Source organism: Mastigoproctus giganteus, chromosome 11 (genome assembly GCF_048544385.1).
Source record: "Mastigoproctus giganteus isolate SK-2022 chromosome 11, ASM4854438v1, whole genome shotgun sequence".
Taxonomy (NCBI): domain Eukaryota; kingdom Metazoa; phylum Arthropoda; class Arachnida; order Uropygi; family Thelyphonidae; genus Mastigoproctus; species Mastigoproctus giganteus.
Window position 1 is genome coordinate 173,101,669 of NC_143585.1, and position 21,322 is coordinate 173,122,990.

Genomic DNA, 21,322 nt, shown 5'->3' on the forward strand with positions numbered 1-21,322 from the left:
GCTAATAGCACAGATTGGCCCCCTTCCCAGGGAAGAAGAACATATTTTTATCAGAGAAGAATAAAATTATAAAGCCTTTACAACTTTCACACAGAAAGTATTCGAAATGCACAGAACTATCCAAAGGATGGCAATTCAGCCCCACACCAGCAATTAAACAATAATCAACAGTTAAAATTGCCCGTGTCTCTCATAACGCCCAGACAATGACTTAAAAACTGTTGGGACAGCAGTATTCGGCACCATGACAGAAACCGGATTGACCTAGGTGCCCTCCAGCACTACCCTACCATGTGCAGGAACCTGGGGCCCCACACTAAAATAAGTAACCATTTAGGGGAAGGGGAAGGGAGATGTGCAGGCAGTCGGGGAAGCAGATTAGCTGAAAAATATCAGTAAGCTAGTAGGAAGGGGATGCAATGTAGAATGAAAGACAGGATGATTAGGCTGGGCACGGAGTGAAAGAGTGAATTAGGAATTATAGTAAAATGGAATAAATATCAGTTTTGGTGAAAGAAAGAGTGACCCAGAATGAGGGAAAGAGAGTGAATAAGTGCTATGGTGAATGGGAATGAGCATTAAGGTGAATGGGAATGAGTGAAAAAGCAAATATAATTGGCCAGAAAAAAAAAAAAAAAAAAAAATTTAATAATAACTTGCATTACTTTATATATGGAAGAGTGGGTGCAAGAGTACATGTGAACAGGCGAAGTTTTTACAGCTCCAGCAAATAAAGAAGTTTTTGCTTTTTTATTTTCTTAAATTGGCACATATTAATCTATTTTTTAGAGTTGCTTTATATTCCTAATAACAATACTTTAGTTTAAATTGAATTTAGATAGAGATTTTCTAGGTTATTGCTTAGTATCAGTAAGGGTATCAAATCCACGCGTGGACAGGTTTTGCAGCTCCCACGAAACAAAAGTTTTTAATTATACTTAGCCGCTTTATTGACTTAATTGTTTGATTAAATTATTTTCTATAAGTAGCTTGGAGACATAGTCTAGCTCCGTGGTTTTTTTTTTGAATTTAGATAGCGCGATTTGGAAAGTAATATCTCGTGTCTGTAGATTACTTGTTCGTAACTTGCCGCCATTGTTATAAGATACGTGTGCTAGCATAAGATTTAATGGAAAACTAGATAGCGAGTTTGAGTTTAGTAGTATCAATTAATCAGTAAAATTTATTAATCTTATTAAATTTCACTGTCAATTAATTGAATTGTATTTTTTTTAACTAAATAAATATAGCGACCTAGTTATTACAAACGTAACATCATAAATTAATACATAGAAGTTGACAGGGGATAAGAAAGTCATATAACGTAACTCGAAATAACATTCAATACCGATATACATATATATAATGTTATTAACTGCATTGGGATATAGATTTAGTGTTATATTTTGCATTGGAATTTTATTGAACTTAAATAGAAGTTATGACTCTGACCAGAACAACAAAGCAAAAGGCTCAAACTAGTGACGTGCTGTGGCTCAGGGGAGAACTGGGGGGGGGGAGCGGCTGTCCTCTGTCCACCAAAACACTGACATGATGTTTGTGGAGCAATCAGAAACAGGACATGATATTGCCAAGGGGAATGTCTTTGTGTATACGCAATGTAAGGAGTGCGAGGAAATCAGGCACCACCTCGGCAATGTTATGGTCTTATATGAGAGCTTGAAGGACAGGGTGGATGCCCTTGAAGGATTTAAATTGAGGGGCACATCAAGCTCTCAGCTGCCCACATAAATGTCAGGGCTTGCACTTGAACATCATGCAACACAGTGGCAACCCCCAAGGCAGAACGCTGGTCCCAAAGGAACTAGTTGTTGTAGGTGCCTCTATTGTTAGGGAAACGGGTCCTCTCTCTCTCTCTCTCTCGGCCAAATTGCATTCATCATTCCACCATGTTGTGGCATGTTTGTAATATTTTCCATAAGACCAAGGGACAGTAGCTTCAGTTGCCATTAATATTTGGTTTGTGACATGAGTTATAGCACTGTCTATTATAGCAAGAGTTGCATATTTTATCCAGTCAGCTTTATGAAATCTTCATCTTTTTTGGCCACCGTAATATCATTCGTTAAGGGCAACAAGATTGGTGAGGGGAACAAAGGGGTGCTTTTACCAAGAAAGGCTTAAGTTCTGCAAATTGCAGCGCCTGGATAGTAGGCACTTGCGAGATGATCTGATTGAGGTGTATAAGGCCTTGAATGGGTTGAGCAAGCTGAATACTGATGAATTCTTCCTCTTGCTCAGACTAAGGACCTGGGGGGGGGGCACGGTTTAAAATTGAGGAAAGATAGTTGTAGAATAGATGTGCGGAAATTTGCCTTTAGCCAGTGAATAGTTGATTGGTGGAACAGGCTTCCATCTTTTGTTGTGGAAGCTAATAGGCTAAATAAATTTAAGGCTGAGCTGGACAGGCATTTGGAATGAATGGAGGGATGAAATGGGAGGTTTTTTTTTTTTTTTTTTTTTGTTAGCTAATGTTGCATAAGCTTGCTTTCTTGCAATCATATGCCTCTACTAATGCTAATATTTTGCAGACCACAGGGTGCTGTTAAGTGGATTGTTCAAGATCGATCACTCAATAAGAGGGTATGGGGCTGGTGGACATATGGAAATGTCAATGGCTGAGGTTGTTCCTGTGGGTAAATGGATGTAAGTCACTACTCCATTGTAAAGGAGTGAGTGATTCTGCTCTTACAATAACTCCTTAATCAACTTTCCAGATTTGTCATGGTGTTGAGATTCCAACAGTGGATGGTGTCAATTTATATCTCCCATGATAACTACTAGGGGTGGTAGATGTGTCACCAATGCTTCAAGATCTATATTGGTGTTCAAAGAAAGTGCATCACCCCTTAAAACTGTAATTGTCATCCGAATAACGTAAGTATATGGCAATATTTCTTACAAATTGCATCTTATAAGATTGACATGCATAGGTGATGACGTAATATTGCATCAGCTGTTACTTTCAGCTCTATAAGACGCTCTGCAAGAATTGCAGTGATTCCTTGCTTGTGCCAAGATGGCAAGTTATGTGCAGTTCACGCCATGAAGAAAGAGTGCTATTGTTACTTTACGTGAGGAAGGATGTTCTTCCTGTCATACTGCTTATAGAGTGTCTTGTAATCAGTAAACAGTGAGTAGATTTCTTTCCAAACTGAAGAATACTGGTTCTGCTAGAGGAAAAAAGGAACTGGAAGCAAACGAGTTGCTACACCAAAAAACAGGATCACGTTTTGAAGCGTATATGCCTTAAAAACCATAAAGCTTCTTCGTCTGAGCTGAAAAGAGAATGAGAAGAACATGCAGGAATGGTAGCAAGTGCAGTAACAGTCAGAAGACTGTTACTGCACTTGCTACCATTCCTGCAGTAACAGTCAGAAGACGCCTCTTCAATCATGGACTTTTAGCCCATCGTCCTAAGAAGAAGCCCCTTCTCACACAAAATATGAAAAAGGCCCAATTAATGTGGTGTGAGGAGCATGTCAAATGGACCCACCCTAAAGCAGTCAAAGTTGGTTATTTTCTCGAATGAGAAGAAATTCAACCTGCATGGCTCTGATGGGTGACAAACGATTTGTCGTAGATGTGGTGAAGAATACCATCCAGACTGGATGGTGTCTACAGTGAAATTCCCTACCAGCTAAATGATACGGGGGTGCATTTCATAATGCGAAGTACGTCACCTGCAGCTTATAAAAGGTTCCGTAAATGCCAATGGAGACCTGGCTATATTGGTAGGCAAATTGCTGCCAACCATTAGAGACCATTTCAATCTGCAAAGTAACTGCATCTTTCAGGATGACTCTGTTCATTGTCATCGGGTGAAAAGTGTAAGTAGGCAATCCTATAGTTTTTTTAGCTTCATTTCTCCATTAGAGGTTTGACAGTAATACATTTACATTTGTTACAGATGAAAAAAATGATTGGAACACCAGTCCATTACAACTCTTAGCTTGCCAGGAAACAGCCCAGACCTGAATCCTATAGAGGAATGTTGGCATTGTGTGGAATCTGCAGCTGCCAGAAAGAAACCAAAGATCCATTGTGAATGGGAGGCAACTAGAGGGAGTAATACTTGATTTGATTATCAGTTCTTAATGCATGAAGAATCATGCATTAAGAATTTGCAGATAAATGAACCACTAGGTGGAAGTGATCACAGTGTGCTGAAGTGGGATTTACTCAAAGAGGTAATTACCATTAGGGATAAAGGGAAGGGTCATTGCTTTCGTAAAGGCGACTATGATGGACTGAGACAGTATTTAAATTCTATACAGTGGGACCAACTGATAATGTTACCAACAGCAAATTCAAAATGGGAAGCATTCAAAGAACTTATCTTGGAAGCTACTAGGCTTTACATACCAACTCAGAAATATTGTTCAAGGTTTAGGCCTAAATGGATGTCAGATGAACTAATGAGACATATGGCAGAGAAGAAAAATGCACGGGATACATACAAATTAACACGTGACACAGAAGTCTATGATAGATACAAGTTGATCTGTAAAAAAGTTACAAAGGAAAACGAGAAATCTTTGGCAAGGGATGCAAAGAAAAACAGCAAAGAGTTCTTACTTATGTAAACTCTAGAAGGAAGGGGATGAATCAGATTGGTCCACTTGATATCAATGGGTCAACTGTTGATGGTCCTGCTCAGGTCGCTAACAGACTAAATGAATATTTTGCATCGACATTCACACATGAGGAGTTATTCAGTGAGGGGAATGCCAGAGGTGTATTCAACTCTGGCAGTAAGCTAGAGAATCTTGTAATAACTGAGAGTAAAGTGCAGCAGAAATTTTTGAAGATAAACACAAGAAAGGCACCTGGGGTGGATGAGATCTATCCAGTTATATTAAAGGAGGCAGCAAAGGAAGTAAGCAAACCCTTAGCCATAATTATGAGAGCTTCCTTGGACTCAGGGGAAGCACCCACAGACTGGAGATGTGCAAATGTGACCCCAATTCACAAAGGAGGATCAAAGACTGACACAAGTAATTACAGACCTGTGAGTTTAATTTCTGTTACAGGAAAATTAATGGAGGCACTGGTTAAAGAAGCACTGCAGGATCATCTAGACAAGACTTCAGTTATAGATCGGACACAGCATGGTTTTCTTAAGGGGAAGTCTTTCCTGAGCAATTTGATTGGATACTATGATGCAGTCACAAAAGAACTGGATGCAGAGAATAACTTTGATATTATATACTTGGACCTTAGAAAGGCTTTTGATACTGTTGAACATGGAAGACTGCTGCACAAATTGGAGTAGTGTGGCATTGGAGGCAAATTGCTGCTATGGATAAAGGGGTGGTTGAGGGGGAGAAGACAGAGAGTGGTAATCAATGGACACTGCTCATCGTGGACTAATGTTATCAGTGGAGTCCCTCAGGGTTCAGTGTTGGGTCCATTATTGTTTTCTGTATTTATAAATGATATTGATGATGGTATATCAAGCTTAATGTCCAAGTTTGCAGACGATACAAAGGTTGGCAGGGTTGTCAAGGACACTACTGACACTATGCTACTGCAACAGGATCTGGATAGGTTGAGCAGATTGGCTGAGAGGTGGTAAATGAAGTTTAACATTGACAAATGTAAAGTACTACATATGGGAAACAGCAACCCCAGAGCAACGTATCAACTCTGTCGTACTACACTGACAGTGGTAGAGAATGAAAGGGACCTGGGGGTGGTTGTTCAGGCAGATATGAAGTTCTCTGAGCAGTGCAGACGGGCTGCAAGAGTAGCTCATGGTGTATTGTCAATAATATATAGGAATTTTTCTAGCAGGGATAAGGAGGTGATTATTCCCTTGTATAAGGCAATGGTCAGGCCACACCTAGAGTACTGTATACAGGTCTGGAGGTCTCATTTCAAGAAGGATGTAGAGCTGCTGTAACGATTACAGAGAAGGGCAACAAGATTAGTGAATGGAACAAAGGGGTGTTCTTTGAAAGTCTTAAGTTTTGCAAATTACAGTGTCTGGAGACTAGGCACCAGTTAGGTGATCTGACAGAGATGTATAAAGCCTTGAATGGTTTGTGCATGCTATGCTGATAGGATTCTTCCTCTTGCTCAGAATAATCACCTGAGAGGGCATAGATTCAAATTGAGGAAAGACAGATGTAGGATAGACGTGCGGAAATTTGCCTTTAGCCAGCGGATGCTTGGTTGGTGGAACAGACTTCCATCCCTTGTCGTGGAAGTTGATAGCCTAAATGAGTTTAAGGCTCAGCTGGACAGGTATTTCGAATGAACAGAGGGGTGAAGTGGAAGTGTTTTTTTTTTTTTTGGGGCTAATGCTGCATAAGCTTGCTTTCTTGCATCAAATGCCTCTACTAATGCAAATGCTAAACTTCAGGAAGCCATAATTTGTGTTTGGAACCGCAAACTATGAGTTGATTATCTTCAGAAATTGATCTTGTCAATGCCTCGATGGTGTGCTGCTGTGATCAGGGCCAGGGCGGTTCAACTAAATATTAGTTTGCACATGGTGAACTTTTCATTTTGTTTTCCATTTAAAATGATAAACTGAAGCAAACTGAAGGCTTCTGATAACATTTCAGCCATAATTGTGTTTACCAAAACTGTTGTATTACGGTTGCAAATGCTCATTTTTGGAATATTTTGAAAGCACCTGTCAAATATTACTTAGCTTTGCTTGAACTATTAATAAATATCTTTTGTTTATATTTCTATTTGTGATGCTAGTCATTAATGAAACATACCATCGCGAAAAAGGGTTAGAAATGTGAAATTCCTAGGTGATGCACTTTCTTTGAACACCAATGTATGTATGCACAGTCTTGATTTGGAGGAAGATAAAGTGAGACCAGTGAGAACATAAACTAGATTGAGACTCGTACTGCAACTGCTTCCAAAGATGTTTGCAGTTGCAGGCGTTTACCTGGGGTTCTGGAGTCAATTAAAACAGCCACTCTGCCATGTGCTCCACATGGCTTTGTAGGTAGGTACAGTAATGGTTCACTGCTAAGTACATACTGCTAAGTTTACTTGTGGAGTTAGGTTTGTTTCTTGAAGGCAGACACCTATCTGATGATATTTGTCAATCAAGTCACGAATGTCATCGATGTTAATGCAGAAACCTCGAAATTCCATTGTATTATTGTATGCATTACACTTGTTTCGTATTTTTATCTGTCTTTTTGCGAATGGTGGTCTCATTATTTCGTTCAGGCCTTTTCTCTTTTTTGGGGATATATGGACGAGCATCCATCTCTTCCTCAGCATATATTTCTAAGACTGGTTCCAAAAAGACTTCTTTTTGATATGTATCCAAGTGATCATGGACAGAGGGTTCAGGAGCGGGAGTGCAGTAGTACACACTCCTTGAATAGATGGGGGTTCAAGCCCCTGACTGCTAAATATGGCCGATCTTGCAACCCGCACTGGACCAGCGTGGCAGATTATGGTCCATTTCCCTCAACATTGAGGGAATTGTTGAGGAGGCTTCCATCCTGCAGTGGGTTGATAATGGCTGCAGTTTACCTTTACCTTAACTTTAGCATTTGTGGTTGGAATTGTAACTGGTGTGTTGATGGCTTGATTGGAAGTTGACATTGAGAATGGCTTTAGTGATGGGGTTAAGACTGAGTGAGCCCAATCAGATATAGAGTTGTTGGCAGGAACTAACTTTGGTTTAAACTGCAGTGGTAATAACAGATATCCAATTGTGTTGTTGGATATGAGAGTGTTACTGTAATTGGTGATACCTCTTTCTTTTCTTCAAGACAGGTAACTTTATGCTCAGTTTTCTACTTTTGAATTGTTTTTTTCTTTTCTACATTTCACAGACTTTGGAATAAGCGGAGTGGTTGCCCTTAGAGTTTGGACACTAAAGATTGTGCAGAACATTCAGTATGGACATGATCTTCAGACCCACATGAAGCACATACTGCGCCCCTCAATGTACTGCCTGTAAATGCTCAAATTTCTGACATTTGAAGCATCTGATAGGGTTTGGTATATACGGTCGGATATGACAGTTCAAATATCCGGCCTTTACAGAAGTTGGTGGATTTGGCAGATTAAATGTTAGTATTATGTTTCTAGATGGAAGTAATGAGCCATCCCTTTTAATTAAGATTCTCTTGGCCTGAATTAAGTTTTGGTCAGACAGTTCCTGTTTATTTTCATCAGTTACATTTAGAAGATCCCATTCAGTTTTAACTCCTTTTGAGTAGTTTAAGGTGGCATGAGGTGACACTTCTATGGGAGTTCCTCCAAGTGCTTTCAAATTAAGCAATTTATCAGAGTGCTTTGACAAGCAAGTCACCTAATTTAGTCAGCAAACCATTTTCGGTGAGCCAGTAGCATTCTCTAAACATTTCTGGATCAGAAAAGGAGAGAGCTTGCTGACTGAGTTATCAGTCAATGAATGGATTATAAGAAATTGAGGCCAGATATTCTGGTCTGTATCCATCTTTTGTCTTTTAGCATAGGAAGAGTTGTGATCTTCCTGCTCCGTAGAATGTGATGGGATATTGGTCCAGCAGGAGTCAGTGTTGGTATAGTCAATACTGCTCCTTTAAGCCCCTGGCAGATGAACTTTTATGCCAAAGTTTCTGGCCCCAGCATGGGGAGGCCGGAGCAGTGCCTAGTGTGACTGTACTAGGTGAAAGTACTAGGTGTTAATAATAAACTACGAAAATAAAGAAAGGTGGCTTTCCTTCCTTACTCTGTATGAGTACTTTTTAACAAGAACTGATTAAATAAATAGATTTATTAACAATAAGAGCATAAGATAACTATAATTTGTTTTTGGGAAATTGCAGTGATAGCAGGGAAAAATCGCTCGGTCACAATCACTTGGCACTCAGGGCCATTTCTTACAGAACATTTCAACCAATTTTACACAAGATTTAGGAATGCAATACTTTTCAGCCAAATTTGTGCCTGGCATCTGATAATGAAAGTGAGGAGTGAGTTCTTGCATGCCACAATCTTCATCAATGTGCTGCCGATGAGCATATTTTTATTTCCATCATTAATGATGACAGTCATAGGTATATGAGTACAATAAATTGAAAACAAAAGGCCTAGTTTCCTGAAAGGAAAGCTCCGTCTTCAGAGCAGCCCCAGAGGCAAAGTAGTGTCTGGAGTCTAGGCACCAGCGAGGTGATCTGATAGAGGTGTATAAAGCCTTGAATGGTTTCAGCATGCTCAATGCTGATGGGATTCTTCCTCTTGCTCAGAATAATCACCTGAGAGGGCATAAATTCAAATTGAGGAAAGACAGATGTAGGATAGACGTGCGGAAATTTACCTTTAGCCAGTGGATGGTTGGTTGGTGGAACAGACTTCCATCCCTTGTCGTGGAAGTTGATAGCCTAAATAAGTTTAAGGCTCAGCTGGACAGGTATTTCGAACGAACAGAGGAGTGAAGTGGAGGTTTTTTTTTTTTTTTTTTTTGGCTGATGCTGCATAAGCTTGCTTTCTTGCATCAAACGCCTCTACTAATGCTAATGCTAGTTCAGATAAAACTGTACCAACTATTCCATTACTAAGCACCAACAACTGCGATGCTGTGATGGCCATTGAAATTCTTCAACTTTAGTGTAGTGGAGAAGAATAAAGCCCAGCCATATTAATAAAAAGTTAAAAAGCCCCACAAATCCAAAAAAACATGGGAATGTCAACTTTATCTTCATTTTCTACTTTTCTTCTTAAAAGAACTATATAAGCACATAGAAAAGGGCATCAAGCAATGACCACCCAGCTCCCTGAAGAAAGTGACTGCCTAAAAAGAAAAAGGCAATCTTAACATGAAGACCATACTTATCACACTTTTTTTTGACACCTACAGCAACTGTTCATTATGAATGTGTTTCATAATGAACAATATTCTAGGTGTCAAAAAATATATATAGGCAGTTCTCGCTTTATGAGTTCCCAGGCTGACGAGTTTTTTCTCCCAAGTATCAAGTATCAACAAAATCGAAAATATGAACATTAATTGCAAAAAAATGAATGTTAAACGTTCATAAATACTGCATTCCAAACCACATGCATAGCTATACAATACAGTGTACTCCACTTCATAATATTTATCAGTTCCAGAGATACTATCATATTGTAGTGTGAACCCAATAACACAATGTTTTTTTTTTTTTTTTTGGTAATTCGTTTCAAGATCTCGGAAGTTGACATTTTCGCTATATAACTTTTTAAATAGTCGTTTTTATAGTGTAAATTGTATTAGTTACCAATTCAAATCATTAAACGCACTTTCATCATTATAATAATTATGTCCCGTTATAAGAATCAATTTTGAACCCCTTTGTGACATTTTTAAAAAGCACATTTCTGGAGGTCATGACCATAAAACAATAAAAACAATTTGCACTTTCTAGTTTATTGGGCTTTTCTGTTAGTGCAAGCAATTACAAACGGGTAGTAAACTCAATCTTCTTGAATCTGCGAAAATACCGATAGCTGGAATTGTGTGGGTTTTTACATCATGGTGAAACGTGTTTCCTCTTTATTGAAATCTTCCCTTCATTCCTTTTTTTTTAAAGCTTCGTAAACTTGTTACACCTCGTGAATCGTGTTAGTTGCAATTTGTGTTTGCCCTTAAAAAATGCTTATGCATGCAATCGTGAAATTTATAATTAAAAGAGAAGATTACCTTGAAAACAAACGCCTATTGAAGCATTTCTGAAGAAGACTCCTTGTGCAACAAACCAACGAGTGCCGAGCCAATAATGAGTGATCAATGAGTGTGCATTTAGTCGATGATGATGATGAAGAATAAACATTCTTTAACATTTGTAAGTCAAAAATAATTTCCCTATTATTATAATTTTCTTGATTTTACAGGCTACATTTTCATTTCTTTTGATAAATCAATCATTTAAACAAACTAATTGGCTAACTAATTTCATTGTTGATAATGTAACCCTTCTTTTTAACCTTATATATGCGCTCATAAAGTGAGTTTTCGCTTTACGAGCGTGCGCTAGGAACAAATTAACTCGTAAAGTCGAGAATTACCTGTATTTGTTCATTACGAACATGTGGCACTCTTTGGAGAAAATAGCTGAAAAAGCAGGCTTTGGAAATTGGTGCTTGCACCACGACAATGACCATACAAACTTAGTATGGGCACTGTCAAGAATTTCTCATGAAGAAATTATTGACGATGAAATTTTGTTTCCCAAGCTTGTTTCCCTTGACAGGTTTGCAATTATTTATTCAGAACAAAATACTGCAACTATTAGCAATTCCAAAAGAAGCCTATTAGAATGTTTCCAGAAGTTGAAGAAACAATGAAATCAGTATATGAAATGATTATGGATAAATAATGACTTTTTGTTGTTTTTACTGTTTTCAAAAGATTCAAGGGGTGCTTTGAAAGAAAGAAATTTTTTGCTTAAACAGAATTTAATTATTTGATATGTTGCTTTGACTTTGATGATACTGAATAATGTAGGAAGGTAAGACAGAAAGAAACATATATAAAAAATGCATTCCTTCTAGTAATTTTTGTCAAGGAGATTACTTCAAAGGAGATCCATCCAAATTGCTCATAAGCATCATAATTTCTCAAATATTAGTTCAGTCCCTGTATGTTTAAATCACACCTTGTACAACTACCAGTGGTGTATGTGCTATAGGCTGGGAAGCAAAACCAGAATTTCTTTCTCAGAATGTTAGATATAAACCACAAAGTAATATTAAATAATTTCATTTTGCTATTCATATTTGGATGGAAACAGACATCTTCCATTCAGTTGCAGAAGCAATTTATTTATTTTGTTACATAAGGCAGCTTAAAACGATGCCCAAATATGACTTCTTTAAAAGTATTAATTAATGAATTCAGGCAAGCAATTTTCATTTTTTTCTTGTTTATTTCAAATTTTATATTTACATTATTCAAAATTTAACAATTTAAAAATTACACATTCTGAATAATATAAAACACCTTTATTTCATTAATTAACCTAAAGTAATGATTAATTTTTCAGACCAGCTTGCAGAATTTCTAACATCACTGGATAAACAGAGAAAAATTCTCTTTCTTCTTGTTGTTTTATAGTCTTCACATAAGATTCAAGGGTACCTCTGAAAGAAATTTTTTTTTTTACACAGAATTTAGCTATTTGATATATTGCATTGACTTTGAGGATACTGAAATTAAAGTTTACCATTTTAATATTATTAATGGCAAAATGATATAAGGAAGCAAGTTTACAAGGCAGGGGTAATAAAAAATTAAAATCATCTATTTTGTGGGTGATTTTTTGTGGCCCATGCCTAGATTATTTTTCTAATAATCTGTTCAATCCTTCTTTAAATTTATTCAGACTACCCATTTCTACAACAATAGGAGGAAGTTTATTCCAATAATCAGTTTCTCTCTGGCTGAAGTCAAATTTCTGCACATCTATAATGTAAATATCTTTTCTTAATTTAAACTCATGTTCACATGCATGTGTTGTCCAAAAAAAAGGATGTCAATGTCATCAGTACTGTTTACTAAATTTACATTTACATGCATTTACAGTCTTAAACACTTCAATCAGACTTCCCTGTTATGTACAGTTTCAGATGCTATAAATTTCAGAATGCAAGTCATCCTTGGAAGGAATAGACTTCTGTGCATCATCCAATCTCATTGCCCTTCTCCGCATCTATCTACAACAACTCTATTACTCAATCCATTCACAACTTCAGACACCAGATTCCATTTCATATGTGTAGTTTTCAGATGCTATAATCTATATAATCCAACTTTGGGAGAGCAGACTTCTGTGCCCCAAACTAGTCTTGTGACTCTTCTCTGCATCCTTTCTCACAACTCAATGTCCTTCCTAAAATGAAGTTTCCAAATCTCTATGCAATATTCAAGATGCGGACTAACATTACTTCGCAATCACAGAAGTTCAAGTCTAATGTCAACAAATATTCTTTCATTTCTCAACCTCCAACTCATGCATGGTAGAAAGTACTATAGGTTGTTTGGGTTTTTCACATATATATATATATATAAAAAATAAATAAATAATCAAAAACATTACTTACACAATAGGAAATTCACTTCTTTGCCTCTGCTGGAAAAGTTTGTGCATTATCGCTGACAGAATCTCATAAGGTGCCCTAGCAGCTGAGAGTACTTCGTGCAAGCCACCAGTCTTGCACAAAATTACTCTGGTCTCTTTTAAATTACCAACTAATAATATGTATATTATTCTGGAATTACTGCTAGCCAAATCCAATACTCTGAGCATTTATCAACATTAAATCTTAATTGCCGTTTCTTGCCAATCTGCTTAGTTTATCCAGATTTTGTTGAAGTAGCATAACCTGACTGCTGTCAGTAATCACTCTATTTTGCATCATCAGCAAACTTCTGCATTAAAATTGAAATACCTGTTTTTGGTTTGGTATAAGATTTTCCTGCATTAGCAACAATGGCTATTATGCACAATTACATGGTAAAAATAGATTCTGATAACTTTAAAAAAGAATAAGTACTCATTAGAAAGGTTAAGTACTTTCTAATTTATATATATGTAAATAAATTAAAAAGATGTAAAAAATTAAAAACAGCTGACACTTTGTCATTGTCAGATAAAATCTGATTGAGTGTATAAGGCTCAGTCAGATATATACATATATAGAATGTATAAGGCCTGAGCCTTATACATTCAATCTGATTGAATGTATAAGGCTCAGGTTAACAGCAGTAAAACAAGTGTTGCTAAAAATTGGACAGTCAATTAAAATGTGTCTAATAGAATTATGTCACAGGACTCACATAAAGTAGGGTCATCAGCCCTCAGCAAATATGAATGTGTTTGATGACTGTGTCCTATACGGGGTCTAGGCAAGAACAACTTCTTCCTTAAGATTTCTGCACAGAATAGACTTCAAAGTTCAAGTACAGGCTTTAAATGATGTAATTTATTTGTAGTCTGTCTATTCGATAAATTCTGCCATTGGGAGTGTATCTTTTGGTGTATTATTTGCTTGTAGTCTGTATAGGAGACTGATAAGCAAGAATTGGCGAAGTTTTTACGGGCTCCAGCAAATAGAGAAATTTTGCGTTTCAGTGGCTTAAATTGGCATATTAATTTATTTTTTAGAATTGCTTTATATTCCTAGTAACAATACTTTAGTTTAATTTGAATTTAGATAGAGATTTTGTTGGTTATTACTTAGTATCGGTAAGAGTATCAAATCCACGGGTTGAACAGGTTTTTCAGCTCCCCCGAACGAAAAGTTTTTAATTATACTTAGCCACTTTGATTTAATTGTTAGATTAAATTATTTTCTGTAAGTAGTTATAGACCTAGTCAAGCTCCGTGGTTTATTTTGAATTTAGATAGCGCGATTTGGAAAGTAAATAATACCTCATGTCTGTAGATTAACCATTCATAACTTGCCGCCATTGTTATAAGATACAATGTGTGCTAGCGTAAGCTTTAACGGAAAACTAGATAGCGAGTATAGTAGTATCAATTAATCACTAAAATTTATTAATCTTATTAAATTTCATTGTCAATTGAATTGCACTTTTTTAACTAAATAAATATAGCGACCTAGTTATTACAAATGTAACATCATAAATTAATATATAAGTTGACAGGCGATAAGAAAGTCATATAACGTAATTCGGAATAATATTCGATACTGAAATACATATATATAGTGTTATATTTTGCTTGTTTGTTTGTTGTTATTTAGTTTTTAGGAGCATTAGCAACTAAGGCCATATTGCTCCGGGATATGCGGTGGTCATTCCCTGACCTTTCCGCATCCTTCGTTATATTTTGCATTGGAATTTTATTGAACTTAAACAGAAATCATGACTCAGACTAGAACAGCAAAGCAAAAGGCTCAAACTAGTGGAAGTGCTGTGGCTCAGGGGAAACTGAGGGGAGCGGTTGTCCTCTGAATCACAGTCTGTTGAAATGCACTGCTTGCTTGATGTTTGTGGAGCAATCAGGAATGGGGCATGATATTGCCAAGGGGAAAGGGTCTTTGTGTGTGTGCGTGATGTAAGGAGTGCGAGGAGATCAGGCACCAACTCGGCATTGTTATGGGCTTATATGAGAACTTGAAGTACAGGATGGATGCCCTCGAAGGATTTAAATTGAGGGGCCCATCAAGCTCTCAGCTGCCCACATTAATGCCGGAGCTTGCACTTGAACTTCGCGCAACACAGCGGCAACCCCCAAGGCAGTGATCACAATGGGGGGTGAATCTCCCCTCTTAAAAGATAACCATGAGTAATATTAGTGTGACCTATTCACAGACGAGCTAGTATTGCCTCCTGTTGTCAAATTGCACTGAGGCTTGAAGGGCATTGCTCAAGATTTGGCTTGATACTTCGAAGCTTATTTTCAAGTTGGTTTTGCCATGTTGATTGCCACTGGTACATGCATTTTTCCTGTATTATTCATCTATAATCTTGATGTGGAACTCTCCACTGTACATCGGGTGGTAAGTCGGCCGCTTCTGCGGCACTGTCCGCTAATTCATTTCCTGGGATTCCCATATGTCCTGGGATCCAACAGAAGTGTATGGTTCTTCCAAGCTCAGATAATGTATATAAAGAGTTTATTTCTTTTACGACTGGGTGGGTGATGTTCAAGATGTTTTCCAGGGCTTGAAGTGCACTTAGAGAATCAGAGAAAATTAAACTGTTTTCAACATTGGAGGACTCGACATGCTTCAGTGCAACCTGGATTGCCATTAGTTTGGCAGAAAATATACTGAACTCATGTGGCAGTTGGTAGGCCAATGTTATGTTTGGAAAAACTAAGGCGATTCCAACGTGGGTGTCATTCTTTGTCCATCTGTATGAACTATAACAAAGTTTGGAAACTGCTCCACCATTGCAAAGTACAATTGCAAGAAATTTTCTTTATGTAGTGCAGATTTATCCCATTTACACACAAAGGTGGAGTAATGCTCCATGGAGCAAGGAGTAGTATTTGCTCCTTGCTCCATGGAGCTCCTTGCTCTTATACCTAACGGTCGGTTAGCAGTAAGGTGGTTATGGTATAACCTGCTGTGTTGGTGGGTGAAAAGTAATTCCCAATTTGGGTGTTCAGGCATAGATCTAATGTTATTTGCATAGCATAATACAAATTGTTGCCTTCTGATAGAGAGAGGGGGTTCATGAGCTTCGGCGTATAGACTATGTATTGGAGACGTGCGATATGCTACTAGAGCAATGCGTCGCTATGATGGAGAGGATCAAGCCAGCGAAGGACACTAGGTCTTGCTGGGCTATACATTGGTGCCCCATAGTCAAGTTTTGATCTTATTAAAGATCTGTATAGCCGTAATAAGGTAAGGCGATCAGCTCCCCACTTTGTTGCTGAGAGAACCCGGATGATATTTAATTTTTCTTGGCAGGATGTTCTTAGTCTTTTAATATGTTCCAGGAAGGTAAGTTTATGATCTAAGGTGATTCCTAAGAATCGTATGCTGGTTTGAACTGCTATTGGTTGTCCATTCAGTTATAGTTCCGGATGTGGGTGCAGTTTACGTTGTCGGCAAAAATGAATGCACAACGTTTTTTGAGAACAAAGCTGAAAACCATTGGTTTGTGCCCATGTACTGATCTTATTTATTGCTCCTTGTAACTGTCTCTCAGTCGTATTCATGTTTTTTGCATGGCAAGAAATACTAAGGTCATCTACGAACAGTGCCTTATTGATAGTGTTTGGAAGTTGTTCAGCAATGGTGTTTATCGCAATTATAAAGAGTTATTAGTAAAATAATAAGAGGAGTTTACCTCAATATAGTACGTAGAACACTTCTGCATGATACCCTCCAGAAATTAAAACGGAAGAAACGAAAAAATCGACAACTTACCGGTACATTAGAGTAAAATATAAATAATTAAATAATCAATTTAACACAATTCAAATCAATTTAAAACAATTAAAAATCAAATTAACACAAAATAAAAGATTAATTGTTTGAACTGAAATGAAAATCGTTTTGAATATTTTCGTTAGATTCTTTTAATTGCATTAATTTGATTTTTAATTGTTTTAAATTGATTTGAATTGTGTTAAATTGATTATTTAATTATTTATATTTTACTCTAATGTACCGGTAAGTTGTCGATTTTTTTGTTTTAATTTCTGGAGGGTATCATACAGAAGTGTTCTACGTACTATATTGAGGTAAACTCCTCTTATTATTTTACTAATAGTATTATCAACGTAGAACATATTGAGTAGTACAGCTCTGATTCATACTATCTAATTATAAAGAGTGTAGCACTGAGTACAGAGCCTTGGGGAACTCCTTCTTCTTGAAAAATTAGTTCGGACAGCGAAGTTTTAAATCGAACCTGGAAAGTTCACTTATCTAGGAAGTTGCGTATGAAAATCGGGAGATGGCCCCGAAGTCCATGGCGATGTAATTCGCGGAGTATTCCATACTTCCACGTAGAATCATAGACCTTGCTGATGTAAAAGCAAACCATTACTTGGTGTTCCGATCTAAGGAATGCATTCCGAATGGAATTCTCTAGTATATCTAGTGTTGATCTGTTTTGTCGAATGCCGAATTGTGCAGAATGTAAGAGATTGAAATTTTTACGGTACCATATCAGTCAATGGTTCACCATCTTTTCAAGAATTTTGCAAAGGCAATGGGTCCATAGCTAGTAGGGTTTGTCGGGTCTTTTCCTGGTTTAAGGAAGGCAAGGACTGTAGCGTGGTGCCATTTTTTAGGGAATGTGTCTTCCAGGTAGAGCCTATTGAACAGATCAAGAAGTGACTGCAGTGATTCAGCCCTTAGTTCCTGTATCATCGAATAATGGATATTATCTGGTCCTACAGCGCTATGCCTAGATGTTGACAAGGCTCTATGTAGTTCGTGGATAGTGAATGGTAAGTTATATTGTTCTTCTGCTTTTGAAGAAAAGTTTTAACTTTTGTTTTTCTGAATTTGCTTTGAATCTTCTGAAGGCTGGTATGTAACTTTCTGTTGCTGATGTTTTAGCAAAAGTTTCTCCTAGTATATTGGCAATTTGGGTAGGGTCAGCAATGTTCTGCCCTCTCCATCCCATGATAGGCTGAGGTATCGTTTGATATTTACCACTCATTTTCCTTTTTGTTTTCCAAATTTTATGTGTGGGAGTTGCTTGACTGATGGTTGAAGTGAAGCGAATCCAAGCGGCCTTTTTATTACTGTGTCTAACATACCTCGCTCTTGCTCTAACGTGTTTAAACTGAATGAGATTAGCTGTGGTTGGATAGCGCCGAAAAGTATTCCAAGCTTTATTTTGGTATCTTTTCCCTGCACAGCATTCGTCACTCCACCAGATTTTTGGGTGTTCAGGTAATTTTCAGGAGGATTTTGGTATAGCTTTTCCTGCTGCATGTAATATAGTTTTTGTGACATACTCAATTTCCCTTGTTGGGGATTTTTGTATAATTTCAGGGTCTAGTTTAGCTAATTTTTTATACGTCTCCCAGTCTGCTTTATCAATTAGCCACCGAAGAATTCTAGTAAGATGATAAGAGGGCCTATCCAGTAATTCAATTGTAATGGGAAAATGATCACTATGCAGTGGATCATTGTCTGTCGTTCACTTTAGAGTAGGATACAAAGTTGCTGAACAGATAGGCAAGTCTATTGCAGTATATGTTCCGAAAGGAAGGTGCATAAGTAGGTGACCCATCATTTAGAAGGAGAAGGTTGTTATCATCTAAACATTTTTCAATTAGTTTTCCTCTTTGGTTGATATTGTTGTTACCCCATAGTGTGTGAAGACCATTTAAGTCTCCCAGAATGAGGAAAGGTGTGGGGAGTTGAGCTATGAGGTTGTTTAGATCATTCTGTTGGATGGAAAAGCTTGGTGGAATATATAAGGAGCATATTGTAATATGGATGTCAGCAGCTACACAGACCGCTATTACCTCGAGGGGAGAGTTCAGTAAGACCTGTTTGACAGGAACATATGGGTTTGTTATAACAGCTACACCACCATGTGCAGTATTTTGATTGGTTCTATCTTTTCTAAAGATATTGTAATAAGACAGTTTTGGTGTGTCTTGAGGTTTGAAATATGTCTCTTGGAGGCAGAAACATATTGGTGTGTATTTAGAGGTAAGGTTATACAGGTCATTAATATTGGCACAGAAACCATGACAATTCCACTGAATTATTGTGTTCATTGTTTATCTCTAGTTAGACTTTCCGAGTGTTTTCGTGGTGCTGAGGTTCTCTGTTTTTCACTCTTGTTTTTATCTTTCTTTCGAAAGTAGGGCCTTTCTGTTTCCATGTCTTCTTCTACAAAATTGTGTAGGATGGGATCATCTGTGGGTATTTCCTTAGTATCCATTTCCTGTTGGTGAACAGAAGTTATGATTTGTTTTTATTTGCGTCCTTTGTCGGGGGAGTGGAGATTTTCGATTCGTAAAGAAACTGGCGTACTGACTGCATGAGTTTGAGTTGCATTGTACAGTGTTTTTACGTAGTTCGAGAAAGACTCTTTTGGGGGTACTGTTAGTTCAGTTTGCGATGTGGTTGATTGGAATTTTTTGGTGATTTGAGCATACGTAGATCTATTTGCAAGGGTTGGTGGTGAGATGATTCGCTTTGCTTCTTGATAGGACACATTATGATTGGTTTTATAAATAAGTTTCTCAGTTATCCAGCGGTCGCATGTTCTAGCGTAAGCAGGATGATCTTTTTTACAGTTTAGGCATATCGGTTGGGGTGCAGTACAGGCTTCACAGTTGTGTTCAACTGACCCGCACTTTGCACAAGCAGGAGTTCCCCAGCAAGCTGTCTGGGAATGTCCGTACTTCTGACATCGGAAACACCGTAGTGGGTTTGGAATATAAGGTCTGACATTACAGACCAGATATCCAGCCTTAATGGATGCTGGGTGATGTGGTGTATTAAAGGTCAAAATGAGATTGCATGTAGGAGTCAGAACTCCTTTTCTGGTGAAATTCTCTTGACCTGTATAACGCCTTCTTCTTTAAGTTCTTCAAGCATCTTCTCTTCAGACACATCTATTAAATCCCAGTCAGAGATCACTTCTTTAGAGGTGTTCAGTGATCTATGGGGTGTCACAGTAACTGGTATTCCAGCAAAAGATTAATATTCAAGAGCTGCGCTGAGTGTTTACTATTACAGGTTTCGATCAGAATATCTCCTGACCTAAGTCTTTTTACAGACTTAGGAGCTCCAGCTCTGCTTTCTAATTCCTTTTGTATTCTAAATGGCGAGATTTTGCCAATTGCATTTTTACAAGTTGCGTGCATGATCAGGAAAGCTGGAGTAGGATAGATGTCAGAGTCAGTTTTCTGCCATTTTGAAGTTCCTGCAATAGAACTATCTTTCTTTTTTGATGTCTGGGGTGCATCTGGCAGCCCAGATAAGTCTGAGTTTGATTTACATATGACGTGCTCTTTTTGGCCGAGGGAGATTATCTTTTTCTCCCAGATTATCAGCCCGGCCACGTGGAGGCAAGAGCAGTGCCACCTAGTGACCCAAGCAAAGAGAAGGTTAGTATTAATTAAAAATAAAAAAGGGGGGTTAAAGAAAGGTACTTTCCTTCCTGGGTTATATAATTTGAAAGATCTATTTAATTATAATGCTCAAGAGTTAATGGACTTGCGAAACTCAGGAGAAATGTATTTACAGTAAAGCTCATGGGATAATCACTATGAAAAGGCGCAGTGGTCACTAATATCGCTTGGTAGTCGGGGCCGACAGGAAGGGAGGAGGGATCATGCTGTTAGTTAAGAAACAGATAAAATCTAAGGAAGTGCATCCAATTGATCTTGGTGGACAATGCAATGTTGAGTCTGTATGGTGTGACACTGGGAAAGGAAAAATGAGTGTCTGTTATAGGCCAAATGAATCTGATGAGTATAATGAGCAACTGTGCAGAGAAATAGAGTGACCCAGTAAATCAGTCTTATAATGGGGTATTCTAATTTCACAGAGACTGACTGGAATTTGTGGGTTGGTCACCCACACACTAGCAAGGCTTTTGTGGATTTATTGGATGATTGTTTTCTACATCAGCATGTTCGGGAGGCAAATAGAGGGAGTAATACTCTTGATCTGATTATCAGTAGTGATTCATCATGCATCGAGAATCTGCAGATAAAGGAACCACTAGGTGGCAGTGATCACAGTGTGCGAAAGTGGGATTTAATCAAAAAGGTAACTACAATCAAGGGTAAAGGGAAGAGTTTTTGCTTTCATAAAGGTGACTACGGCGGTCTGAGACAGTATTTAAATTCTATATGGTGGGACCAACTGATGATGTTACCAA

At 37.8% G+C, this 21,322-nt stretch overlaps 1 protein-coding gene across 1 annotated transcript in view; it reads right to left on the reverse strand.

Annotated features, from left to right (window-relative positions):
- Nucleotides 1–12,005: 12,005 nt before the first annotated feature.
- The window catches only part of fws (Conserved oligomeric Golgi complex subunit 5 four way stop), a 372,604-nt gene continuing 363,287 nt past the window's right edge, over nucleotides 12,006–21,322 (reverse strand). Inside the window, exon 19 of the mRNA XM_090384621.1 lies at nucleotides 12,006–12,114. Coding sequence (XP_090240747.1) covers nucleotides 12,006–12,114 — 109 coding nt within the window. The remainder of the gene's footprint in view (nucleotides 12,115–21,322) is intronic.